The following is a 12,400-nucleotide window of genomic DNA, read 5'->3' on the forward strand; positions in this document are numbered from 1 at the left end:
GGCGCTCGCGTCGTTTCGCCGCTCCGACCTTCCTCGCGGGACCCGCCCCCTTTCCGCCATCGTCCGTCGTTTTTTCAAGCCGCGCGAAATTGTAATTGTGGGTCCGTCGGTCGGTCGTCGGCTGGATTTTTGCCCAACCGTGCGTAACCGCTAGAGGGTGACATTTGACATTTTGTGTGTCATACGTATAGTAGTATCATACCGCACAATGAAATTCTTATTCCGTTCGCTTCCCCGAGCGGCGGACGACGTTCCGTAGTCGACCGATAAAAACTTGCAATCAAAAGCAATTGAACGAGGAGGGAAACGCCGGCGCTAATAATATAGGGCAAATATCACACGCGGTAATATTAAAACACGGGGTGATAGAAGCGTTACGCGAAAATAACGTCAGCAAAGGGGTTTCACCCAAGGCTATAAATAGCATGATGTCCCGCATTTGATCCTATCACGTCCACGAGACGGCATTATCGTGCTTAAAAATGACATTCGTACCCGCCCGCGAAAGACGGCTTGTCCGGCGTTCATCCGTCGCATAAACTATAATGCAAAGTATTGCCGAGGTTGAATCGACGTCTTGAATTGGGGAACGCCAAAGCTTAAAACGCTTCCATCTTGCGTTTCCTGGCCGAGAGCGATCGAAGAAAGAATGCGAGAATTACCGGCGGGAAAAGCCAAAGCCATCACGGCGACGGATGAGCGCTTATTCCTCCTTGGACTATCCAATTTTCGACGCGGAAAACCTGACGAGTCGGCGACCCGGATTGGGCGCGACGTATTAGGTGACGTCTCGGGGCGACGGGGCGAAGAAACGCCCCGGACTTTCATTCTTCTCTTTGGAAGGAGAAAATCTGAGCCCGCGTCTCCGTCAACGTGCGCCGCCAGCGATCTGGCTGGAATGCGCGTTCAAAGAAAGAAAAAAAAGAAAGGCCCGGCAGCCGCGAGTCGAGGAGCTGGCATGAATCGAGGAAAATGCGAGCGGCCCGCTCCCGAGCCCGGCCCGGCCCGGCCCGGCCCGGCCCGGCGACGGCTCGCCGCCCGTTCCGGGTCGACACGCGAAAGGTACGCTCGCGGGCCCGCTTTGTACGGAGCGAGACGGCCCTCAAACGGGCGCGGCCTACGCGTGTTGACGTTTGAGCCGGAAACGAAAATGACGCGGGGCCCCCTAAACGTCCGCAGGGTCCATTCGGTGGATGAAAGGGCGTCATTCCCCAAAGATAAGGTGCGCCCGTGTACAAGACGCGCTCATAATGCGGCGGGCTCAAATGATACTATGTCAAAGACACACTGGAAACAGTGTTAAAGCTATAGCGAAACAGAATGAATATCATCCTTGGCAAAGGGGGGGGGCTTTGTAAAATATCATTGGGACGCGCTGAATTAGCCCAACGTATCAAGCCTTCAAATAAAGGCAAACGCAAGCGGACACTGTTATCTCCGGCGCGAGGTCGGGACTCGCCCGGCGCGCGGTCGGGACTCGCCCGGCGCGAGGTCGGGGTTCGCCCGGCGCGGGCTTTCTTTACCGCCGGGACGGGACGAGAAGCGGGAGCCCCCGCGTTAGCCTCAGCGCTTGCGGGCCTTCGGCGCCGCGTGCAAAGACAAACGTAAACGGAGGCGTGTTTTGAAAAGATGGCCGCAATAGCCAAAGGAGTCACAAGATGGCCGTCTAGAGGCCGAACGTGACGGGAAGGCGGCGCCGTGCTTAACAAGCGAGCCGCGAGGCGCGGGCTTCGCCCGACGGCTTTAGAGGCCCGGCGTAGCCGTTGGCTAGCCCGTCCCGACTCGGGACCGCCGAAACTCACGGACCGCCACTGATATGTATATTATCGAAGGGATCGCCTTCTGCGTTATCTGTCGGCCTTCCGAGAGGTCCGGCGGTCGGCCAGGCCAGGCCGCCGGCACTGGGCGGGCGGAGGACGCGCTCCTTGACCTGGCTCTCGCGCTCCTGCAGCGCCTCCCGCAGGTCGCGCGCGCGGAGTCTGAATTCCGCTACGCTTCCTGCAAAAGACCCGGGTGGCGGCGGGTGTGGAAACGTGTGGAAAATGAAGCTCGTTTTGCTTCCCGGGGCGGGTGCGTACGAGTGCTTTCGAAAAGCATGGCGACCCCTCCAAAGTTTTTAGGAGTTGTTAGGAGTTTTTCTATTCCAAACCCCCCGTTTTTCTTTCTCTTATTGCTATACGTATTTTTTCTTTTAACTGGGTTATTATTCACTTTGTGATCCTATTATTCTTGGACGTTATTGTTATTTTCTGGTTCTTCTTGAAACATGTTATATTCAGTACACCAGCATTGTAAGCAGTTAGTTTACAGTCTGTAAGGAGATGGGAATGCACCTTGATGTGAGACTTTTTGATATGATCGATTTGTTTGCGTAAATAAATATCATTAAAAAAGAAAAAGACACCGTGACGTCACACTGCAGGCGTGATTGTTTACGGAAGTAGCGCAATGCCTGGAAGTAGCCTGGCCACGTTCCAATGGCTGTCGTAACGGAGCCAAACTTCCAACCCCTTTCTTCTTGGTTAGTCGATTTTTTTTTCTTGTGTGCCGCAGGGCAGGAAGCCAACTGTTCATTTGGTTGGCGTTGAGAAGCTCAAGACATGCGGACGCTCCGCTAGCGAAAGTCAAAGCGTTTCGTCCGCACTGAATGTTGGAAAGTGTTCCGGGGTGGTGACGTGAGCGGAAGACGACGAGAGGAAGTGTTTTTTTTTTTTTTTTTACGTGACATAAACGCCAGCTTGTATGGACGTACGCGGTATTCGGACAATGTGATTGTCAATCGCAATTAGATCATGTGTCACAAAAAATACACGGACAAAAAAAGGGTTTGTGATAAGAAAACTACATTTTTGTACTCCCTAGCAGGTTTTTAATTACTTTGTCTTTTGGATTTATTGTTTCTTTATTCGTTACCTTCTACAATTGTTTGCTTAGTGTTCAGAGTCGTTCATACATTTCTTACTCTGCATTGAAATGTTTGCAATGAAAAAAGATTGTCCCGGGGTGATGACGTAAGAGGAAAGCGAAGAGTTTTTTTCGTTGAAACAATGCTGCGTTCAGATGGTGCGTGACGTTCACGCTCTACGCGAGGCGTTTTGTCGCGAGAAGTTTACTTTTCACGCAACAGAATCACGCGAGTGGGGGGGGGGGGGGGGTGAGCTTGCTGTGCACTTTCCAGCTGACCCGGAAAGGAGATCATTGCTGAGAACGTTCACTTTTCCCGGGATACGGCAGAGCCAATATTTTCTCTGACAGCACCTTTGTTATTCTTTTTTTTTTTTACACTGCGCGTCCCTCGCTTTCACGGCAATACTCGTCCGCCCAAAAAAAGTTTGGATGTCGCAATCAAGTGGCCAATGCCGCGTTAAATACCGTACTGTCGGCGCTGCGCTATCGTTAGCTTAGCACAGTAACTACGGTTCGACAGCTGTTAAAAAAAGGAAGCATACGCTGCACGTACCAGTGGTCCCGAGTTCTCCCTTCCTCTTCCGCCTTTGTCCAAGCCAGGTGAGTGCTCCGTTTTGGATCGAAAGCTCAGCTGTGCGGGTCGAAGCTGCCGCCATGATTCGTTCCTGCCCCCCCTTCCCGAAGCTGATTGGCTGACGCAACTCGACAAAAGTTCAATTTTTTGAACTTCGCGAGTCGCTCGACGCGTCCGTCGCGCTAACTCCATCGACCACAATACGATGCACAAAACCGTACGCTCTCCATCCGCATGGATTTTCGGGATTTAAGCGAGCGAGAAGACACACGAAAAGAAAAAAAAAAATCCAATATTTAACTAAAGTATTGACAAAGCAGTTTACCTATATCTAGCGAGCAAAAAATCGGGTTTTCTTGGACATGAGTGTAAATTGAGAAGGACTAGTCCAGCCGTCGCGTCTACAGCGGACCTTCGACGACGACCGGCCGGCCGAACAAATCCAGAGCGGAGGATGCTTACGTGAAAAAAGAAAAGAAATCCTAGCACAAATGCGGACGGGGCCTTTTCACTTTAGAGAGCGAGGACGTGCATTTCCGCCGGCCTTTCTCCAAATCTCGCTTGGAGGAGAAATCTTGGACCGGGCTCACCCTCACGTCCGCCATCCTCCGCTCTGGATTTGTTCGGCCGGTTTTAAATTCAACCTCAGCGATACGGACTTGTCCGTGACAGACGAAATCAAGACCGAAAAGTTTTAGTATCGCGTACAGCATGACAATGCCATGCGGCGGACATGATCGCTAAGTGCCTTCCCCCAGATGCGGATGAATAAACATAATGGCAAGCGCTCAGACCTTTCAGATCGGGACCCAAAGAAATGGCACGCACTGATTTTCTCATCAATTTTTATTATTTGAAAAGGTTTGATGGGGGGGGGGCGTTAAATGATCAGTGCTACCAACGTTACCACTTTACATCCAAATATCTAACATGTTCATGCTGAGGGCGGTGCCGGCTGCTACGTTTGCTGCGTTTGTCAGCTACCGTCTAGTAAACGAGGACCCCCCCCAACATAAATGGTTAAAAAAAAAAAAAAAAACTGAAAACACCGCTCCAAATTGAGCGATAGGGGCGCCGGGGTCCGATTGGCTTAAAAATCCCATTAGAACTAAAAGCACAAAATGAGCAGCGTCCGACTTGGTGCTAAAATGTCTGGCGGTCGACGAAAAAAGCGGCGCACGTTAAAGGCCAGACGTGATCGGAAGATGCGGCGGCCTTCCGGATGCGCGTCGCGCCCGCCGCTTTCGGCTCGGGAACCTTCGCCGTTCGGCGTTACGCTCGGCGACGCTTCTTTAGATCTGCTTTGAGGATAAACGCTAGAGCATTTTTTCAAGCGAGGGCGCCACCCGGAGGAGGAAAAGCAGACCTTGGCGAGGCTTCGTTTCCCCATCGCCGCCTCGGGGTTCGTTCACACGTACCGCTCTTGCGGCGGCGGGGATGGAAAGGGGGGGAGGGGGGGACAAGGAGACGTTAAACCGGAGGAACGGCCCACGGAACTTTGGACTCCGAGACGAGGTCACAGGCGCTTGTGGGCCAGGAGCGAGCCCACCACCACCCCGGTCACCAAGGTCACCCCGGCCAGGAGCCACTTCTTCAGACTCTCCTGGGAGCGCCGCACCTGCGCCGCCGCGTCGTGGCCGAAGATCTCGGCGAAGCGCTCCTGGAAAACAAAAGGCGACGGGCCGCCCGTTAGTCGCGCGAAAGCGAGCGAGGGCCTTTCCGCCACCGGGGGGCATCCCCGGCCTCGACCTCGTCCCTCCCCGGCCTCGACCCCGTCCCTCCCCGGCCTCGACGTCGGCCCTCCCCGGCGGAGCGCGGCTCTTCCGGCGATACGGAAGGCCTCTCGCTCGGACTCGGCTCGCTCGCCGCACCGTAAGCGAAACAGACAAAGAGAATGTCCTTATTAGCCTCGGTACCTAACTTGGGTACTTGAGCGCACTTTAGGCAACTAAGACTGCTAAGGTCCTCACTTAACTGTTGGCGCCAAAGTTCATTGATAAGTTGAGCTACTTAGGGTTAGGGTGACTTCAATCCTGATTGCCGTTTACCCGAAAAAGAAACCAGCGCATCTTGTACACGTTACCTCAAGTAATACGTTGCTTTGCTACTTGGGTGCCAGGGTCATTGATTATTACACAACTATACACATGTGCTTTAGTTTTGTTTTTCCTTTGCGCGGTTCGCCTTATAAGCGGAAAACGCGGCGACAGTTTGACCGAGCGGATCGTTTGGCCGGCGTCCCCTAGCGCGGCTCCGCCGAGCGGCCGCGTAACGCGACCCCGAGCGCTACCGCGGCTTCAATTCCGTGCGCCTTAAGGCGCGGCCGACCCCGCCCATCGAGCGCTTGGCCGTTCGTTGCAGGTGTGGAAACGGCGCCGCCCCTTTACCGACGCTCGCCCCCCCTCCGCTTTGGGGGTCGGCGCGGGCGCGCGTATGTGGACGGCACGCACCCGGAGCGATTTAAGTCAGGACGCGCAGGCCCGGACGCCGCCGTGTCCCCTCCCGCTCCGGGGATAGGGCTCGGCCGTAGAGGACGAGCGTGGGGGCGACCCCATTTTAGCGCTGAGCCCGAGAGACCCCGCCCGGCCGACAAAGCGCCGACGTAACCCCGTGTGTTTTTTAACCGCGGGCGATCGGTCCGGACCCCGACGTCGGTGCGGCCCTGTACCGGCCGCCGGGGTCTTCCTATGGTCTGGGGCCGGGCCGGGCCGGGCCGGGCAAAGCGAGCCAAACGAAAAGGCGCGCGGAGCCGCGCCGGCCGTCGCTCACGGAGTTGCGCGCGGGCCATTCCGGTTTTGCCTCCACCGGACCGCGCCGCGCGCCGCAGGGTACAAAGACGCGCTGTAATACGGACCTAACAAAGGAATAAAGAAGCCCGCCCCCGCCCGCCCTCCCGCAAACAATAGAAAGGCATCCGATAGCGGCGCCGCCCACCCGGCGCCGCAAAGCAAAGCGTCCGTCATTGATCGGGTGCAAAGGCGTCTTCTGCCCGAGCTTTGTCTCGCCGCGGCCCTATTATCGCTTCCGGCTTCACAACGGGCGGACGCGGCGTTTGTCATGTTTTCGGACGCGGTCCTTCGTTGGGGCCCTCGCGGCGCCGCTCCTCATCCCTCGCCACGTATCACGATATCATCACGTCGACGCGACAGATAACGGCGGCCGAGACGCCGGAGGAACCGCTTGAAACCTTTTGGCGTAGGACGCACCCAAAACGTAGCGAAAGAACGCCGGACCCCAATTGTCAACAGTTTTTTTTTTGGGGGGGGGGCTGGGGGTTTAGGGGCGTCGGCCGAGGCAGATAAGACCGGGAGCGCGGACGTATCGAGCGAGGGAGGCGGGGCAGGGTGGCGAGGAAGTCTCAGACTGAAAAATAAGGGCCGAAAATCAATTGGGAGGCGCGGCGAGGAGAGGCGGCGGCGGCGGCGGCGGCGGGCTGGATGGCTCCCAAGGGTGACGTTTGCCTCTCTGCTATGGCAGCCACTGACAGATGAGCCACCTCTATGTTAATTACAGGAGAAGGGGGTTGAGGCCTGCCCGGGGGGGGGGGCACATATACGAGCACAACGCTTTTGGAGATTTACGGCCCCGCTCGGCCAAAGAAGGAAGCGCTCGCCCTGCCGGCTTTGTTGCCGTCTGCCGGCCTTTTATCTTGGCTCGGGTCGGCGCGGGGCCAGAAGACGCGGCGCGAGGCACCGATTGGCCGACCAACCCGAACGGGGGCGGGACACGAAGAAGAAAGAAGGGCAAACGTTGCCCTCCGTTCTTCCGGATTTGCTCAATAGCAATCGGCATCCGGGCGAGTACGCTCGAACAGTACGGGCCAACAGGTGGCAGGCTTGCTGGCGCCTATCCCAGCGGGCTTGGGACTCCCCGAGCCGGTGGCCGCGCGGAGAGCAACAAGCGTTCGCGCACGGTTTTTAATTCAGCTGCCACGCGTGCTTTCAGGCACGGGGAGAAGATGCAAACTCCACATAAGGAAGGCCGCTTTTTTCCTTCTCCAGGTTTCCTCCTTGGGCTGGCTTTTCGCGTCTGGCGGCGGGAGGGGTTTGCCTCCCTCCCTCCCCGCCTCCGTCCACGGCAGGCAAAGATATGATTCTTCCCTAATTGGCAATAAGGCTGTCGCCCGAGCAATGAGCGCGGCCGCCGCTTCCTCCCCGCTCTGTCTATTATCCGGCGATATATGGCCGCTTCGCTCGGCGGCGGCTCCGGCCCAGCACATTTATCTCCCGTCGGGATCGGCGCCACCTCAGCAAATAAGCCGCGGCGGGCTGCTTGGCTAACGCGCTTAGCGCCATTAACCGCCCGCCGCGCCAGTTTCGGACGGGCGCCCGGCCAGGTTTCCGCAACCATAACCATCAAAATCACGCCGGTTTGCACATGGGGGAAGCGGTCCACGCCACGGACGAGGCGGTCCACGCCGACGCGCTTGGAGGACAAGGACGCGCGTGTGAGAACCTAACCCCCGAGCGCGGACCCCACTTAGTCCACGGCGCCACGTCCGGCGTCCCTCGAAGCACAGGGACGCCCCGGGGCTGTGCGCCGAGCCCCTCGCTTCACACGCCCTCCACCTATCCGGTCCTAGTTTTAGAAACTCAACTATAAGCAGTTTTGTTTCGAACCGGGATCTAGAGCGCAGGAAAAAAAGGGCTGCGGCACCGTCGCCCGTCAAGCGCATCCGCCGCCCCGTCGTCCGTCCGTCCGCCCGCCCGCCCGCGGAGCAGGAAATTCAACGAGCGTTTGACGGAGAATCCCAAATTCCAGTTCCAAAGGCGACAATCGCGGGGCGGGAAGACTCACCCATCCGCCCTGGCTCTCTATCCAGGGCTGAAGGCGGCGGTCCAGGTACACCGTCATCCACTCCACGATCCTGGCCACCAGGGGGCTCATCTCCTTCTCCATGCACTCCACGCACAGCGCGCCGCCGAAGGCGAAGAGCCCCACGATGCGGCCCCAGTTGACGTCGTCCCGGAAGACCTCGTCCAGCACGTTCTCGAAGCTCTGGTAGGCGGTGGCCGGCGTGATGTGCAGCTGGCGCTCCAGGTCGCTGAAGGCGTGCGAGTAGCGCAGCTCGAACTCGTTGGCCGAGTCCCGCAGGGCCTCCTCGACCGCGTCCGGGCCGGCCGGCGGCTCCCCCTCCGCCGGCCGCGCCCCCTCCCCCGGCCCGCTCCCGTCCGAGGCCTCCCCGAGTCCCAAGTGGTCCAGCGGGTAGTTTCTCTGCGAGAGTTTGTAGCCGACGTAAAAGAGCACCAGCTCCCGGTTCCGAGACATGTCGGGATCCGGCTCGGGGCTCCCTTCCGGACCCTTCCTTCTTCAGAGCGCCATGCCCGGCCGGGCCGGGCCGGGGCGGGGCGGGGCGGGGAAGGGGGGCCGGCCGACAAGCGCGCGCCTCAGACCCTGCGGAGACACGGGGAGAAGCGCTCAAGGACTGCCGCCGTCTTACGTTTCGACAGGTGGGGTGAGAGGGCGTCCCTCTTAATTGGACGAGCGCACGCGGAGCAGATGGTCCTTCCGTTAATGAGGCGCTCTGCCACAGACAAAGGAAGACAAAGACGCCGGCGCTCGGGGCGGGCGCCGAAGGCGAGCCGGTCTCGCCGCTCCGTCGACCTTCGGCTCGGTCTCGCCCCCCCCCCCAATCCAACGACGCCACCCGGCTCGCTTCCTTCGGGCGCGGTGGGCTTCCGCGTCAAAAGGGCGAGCGGGGGCTTCCTCGTTTTGCGCCGTCGCAGTGGCCGCGGGCACAAAGAAGGGAGATACCCCCCCGAGCAATAACAACAATAATCGCGTTTCATCCGCCCAAACCGGGACATGTAAAAACGCGGCCTCGGTTTTAAGGGACGGCGCGAAACCCGGTAGCTCGCTCCACTCATATTCTGGAAAAAGACTTGTTTTGGAAAGGCCGTCTTGGGACTCCCGGCTATCTGGGATGGAATGTCTGGACTCCTCGGAAAAAACGGAAACGCCGCGTCAAGGTTTTCCGACTGACTTTTCATACGTTACCTAGCATGGAAGCGTTTCAAAATGCAATTTTTGCGGCCGGCGCGGGCCGCAAACGGAGCAGGGGCCTGGCGAGGACGCGTTTGGCTTTCAAGCGTTGGCCCGCGGCGAGGGTTCGCCCTTGAAACGAGGCTTTGAAAGTGTGTTTCGTAGACGGGCGTTTTAGCGCCGGGACGCCAGTGTTTGGAAGCGCGTCCGATCTAAAGTCGGGACGCCGACGCTCGGAATTTGTGGCGCAAAGGGTCCGCGGGCCATAGCTTGACGGACCTTTGTTTTGCCGCACGACCTCACGGCGCCAGTCCACGCTAGGAACGGAGCCTTTCAAAGTCTGTCGCGAAGGCGAGCCTTTCCAACTTGTGGCGCAAATGGCCCGCGGCCGTCGTTGGCGAAGTAAAGCGGGGAAACGGGTTCGTTTGGCGTAAAGCCAGGAACGCGAGCGTTGAGCTTCGGCGCCGTGGGTTCGTTTCCGAGCCGAGGTCAATGACGGGACCCCGCGTTTGGTTTCGTGGCGGCGACGCAAACGTTTGGAATTGGCCTGTACGGGTCGTCGGCTTGGGGAGTTAAACGACGAAGGAAAAAGCACCTTCAAGCAACTATCGAAACGACGCGAGCGCAGCTCCACAAACTTCCAAGCTGGCGGCACAACAAATTCAAACGTATGAAGCAGGACTAATAACAGGAGGCGTGGGTTGCCTCTGCCCGTCCCGCTCTGTCTGCGCGGCACGTGGCCGGGCCGAGCGCACGTAAACAGGAGCGGCGCCGCGCTAACTCGCTTTGGCTTTTTTTTTTTTTTTTTTGTCCTCCTCGGGGCTGCCTTTGTCAAACACGCGCGCTCATTAGCATTTGGCTTGGAATCCATCGCGATCGCCAGCTCGATTGCGCGCGTCTTACCGGCACTCTGGCGGGGCCAAGACGACAACAACAACAAAAAAGCGACGCTCGGTCCCGGCTCGTCCCGCGTGTCCAACTACGCCGACGTTTCAAGATGAGAGTACGCTTGACGGAATTGTCCACCTAGTGCTAGTACGCTACTGCCCCCCCCCCACCGTCTCGTCGACCAGAGACACGCCCACTTGGCAGCTATTACGCAACAATGCTTTCAGGGGCCTGTGGAGAATCCTCCCGTTAGCGTTCAATTCAACGCGGCGGAAATTCGTTCGACGCCGTCAGACGCGTCATTTACACTCGAAAGCAGACGACATGAAACGGAAGGTGATTTTTTTTCTTTTTTTAAAGGTACCACTTTCGCTAACTGTCTTGATGGCATCTGGTATTTCCTATTTTTTGGCAAACGGGTTTAGCGGGATCGTAAAAGCATCGCGAGCTCTCCTGTCAAGCGGCGGCGTCGTAAAAAAAAATCGAAGAGACATTTCCAAACGCCGGCATACGCGAGAACAACAATTAGCGACGATCAAATGATGCGCGCGTTTGCAATGTTGCCGCGAAGGCATCGAAGCGGAAACGAGAGCAAATGAATGAACGCTCCACTCGTACCAAAGAATTCTATGCTAAGCTAAAGCAAAAGAAGCGTCGCGGCCGCGGCCGCGGCCGCTGCCCCCGCGCGTCGACTCGAATGGACCCCAGGAACCAAGGAGCTCTTACTCGGACGGCGGTTTCCACTCAAGCATTCGCGGTCGCCTCGGCTCCCGGAAATCGCTCCGGAGAAACAATCCGCTCATCGCTAGCGCGTCCGAGCTGAACGCCGACGATCGCTAGCGTAGATAGCTAGAAGGCTAGTGGCCCGTCGAGCCGCTTCGCGCAGGCGCACTACGCCCCCGTGCGGCCACTTCCGCCTGTGCGCGCGCCTCCACGCTCACGTCAAACGCGCCAATGACAAAGAGAGCTCGCGTGACATATTAACTGTGAACTTCGCATAAACGCGACTAAAAATCACGGCAGCGGACTCAGAAAATATAACGTAATATCAAACAGTTGGTTAATCCGTCCAACGATAATTGTGACGAACCTCGTTGGGATTTGGACTTGCGCTTCTCGGCGAATTGTCGATGAAAAGTCGAAACGAGTGTCACCGTGCTGTGACGTCAGCATCGAGCGTGATCGTTTTGACGTAATCTCAACTGACGTACAACGTCGCAAAGCTTTGCTAGTTATTTTGAACGCGCTCTCAACGGGGACAATTCGGCATTCGTTCAAAGTTCACGTTAGTACTGAATGTAAATACGCCGCAAATACTAACATTAAAAAAAGTAAAAGGATTCAACGCGTTTCATTTTTCAACAAGGGCTGGAGATGCTCCGAACTTTTCACACACCCTTAAAGATCGAGAGCGTTTTCATTACGGACAGCAGGAGGCGCTGCGGGTGCTGCATTTACCATTGTCCGTCGCTACAACAAACGTGGCCGCCTCCGGAGAACGCCACCCCCTATGTAATATCATTTCTTGATGACTAGACCTATGATTATATTTATAACATACTGTTGGTCATTAAGATAACATTCATTTGCAAGGTTTTGACATCATTGAATTCATTCCTTTAACGAAAAACGCTCCGAACCTTACACACTGTCCCTTTAAGCCAGGGGAAAGGATCCGAGGTTTACGTTGCCTACGTGCCTTTGTGTGAAATTTCCAGGCTCTTTTGCAACTTTCTGCTGACAAGTTGCGAATGTTCCCATCGTGCGGAAAGCACCGAGTTGCATTGTCGCTCTCTGGGGGAAGTTGGCGCAGGGATGTCCGAGACAAACTGTCCTCTATTGTCTTATCCAGTTGCGGCGTTGCCGAGGACGACGTATGAATTAAAAGGAAAAAACGAAACCTCATCATACGCGATAGTGCTGCATCTCTATAGGACTAACGTGACAATATATTGTCACATTACAGCACAACTAAGCGGCGGGGGAACACGTTCAGTTGAGTCAATAAGCTGGCTTGGCTCCATTCATTACTTGTCGCAGCTGACTTTA

The 12,400-nt window shown here is 56.8% G+C and overlaps 2 protein-coding genes across 4 annotated transcripts in view; both read right to left on the reverse strand.

Moving 5' to 3' along the window:
• Window positions 1-3,584, reverse strand: part of lamb2l (laminin, beta 2-like) — a 30,890-nt gene extending 27,306 nt beyond the window's left edge. Inside the window, exon 1 of the mRNA XM_088439978.1 lies at window positions 3,461-3,584. The gene's annotated coding sequence lies outside the window, so the exon portion shown is untranslated. The remainder of the gene's footprint in view (window positions 1-3,460) is intronic.
• A 725-nt stretch (window positions 3,585-4,309) lies between these two features.
• Window positions 4,310-11,503, reverse strand: bcl2l1 (BCL2 like 1). 3 transcript variants are annotated; one of them, XM_088440053.1, is made up of 3 exons: window positions 11,442-11,503; window positions 8,279-8,875; window positions 4,310-5,141 (listed from the first exon to the last, which is right to left on the reverse strand). In XM_088440053.1, the coding sequence occupies exons 2-3, from the start codon at window positions 8,747-8,749 to the stop codon at window positions 4,998-5,000; spliced, it is 615 nt and encodes a 204-aa protein (XP_088296179.1). In that variant the 5' UTR covers window positions 8,750-8,875; window positions 11,442-11,503; the 3' UTR covers window positions 4,310-4,997. The 3 variants fall into 3 exon arrangements, with proteins under 3 accessions (XP_088296179.1, XP_088296164.1, XP_088296171.1); XM_088440038.1 differs by lacking the exon at window positions 11,442-11,503 and adding an exon at window positions 11,078-11,254; XM_088440045.1 differs by lacking the exon at window positions 11,442-11,503 and adding an exon at window positions 10,367-11,034.
• Between the last annotated feature and the right edge of the window lie 897 nt (window positions 11,504-12,400).

Source organism: Hippichthys cyanospilos, chromosome 2, assembly GCF_059441005.1.
Source record: "Hippichthys cyanospilos isolate Australia breed blue-spotted pipefish chromosome 2, RoL_Hcya_1.0, whole genome shotgun sequence".
NCBI classification, from domain to species: Eukaryota; Metazoa; Chordata; class Actinopteri; order Syngnathiformes; family Syngnathidae; genus Hippichthys; species Hippichthys cyanospilos.

Coding starts and splice junctions, on each gene's coding strand:
- bcl2l1 (XM_088440053.1), bottom strand. CDS start 8,749: ATGTCTCGGAACCGGGAGCTGGTGCTCTTTTACGTCGGCTACAAACTC. Junction 5,142..8,278: donor TAGAGAGCCAGGGCGGATGG/GTGAGTCTTCCC, acceptor TTTGTTTTCCAG/GAGCGCTTCGCCGAGATCTT.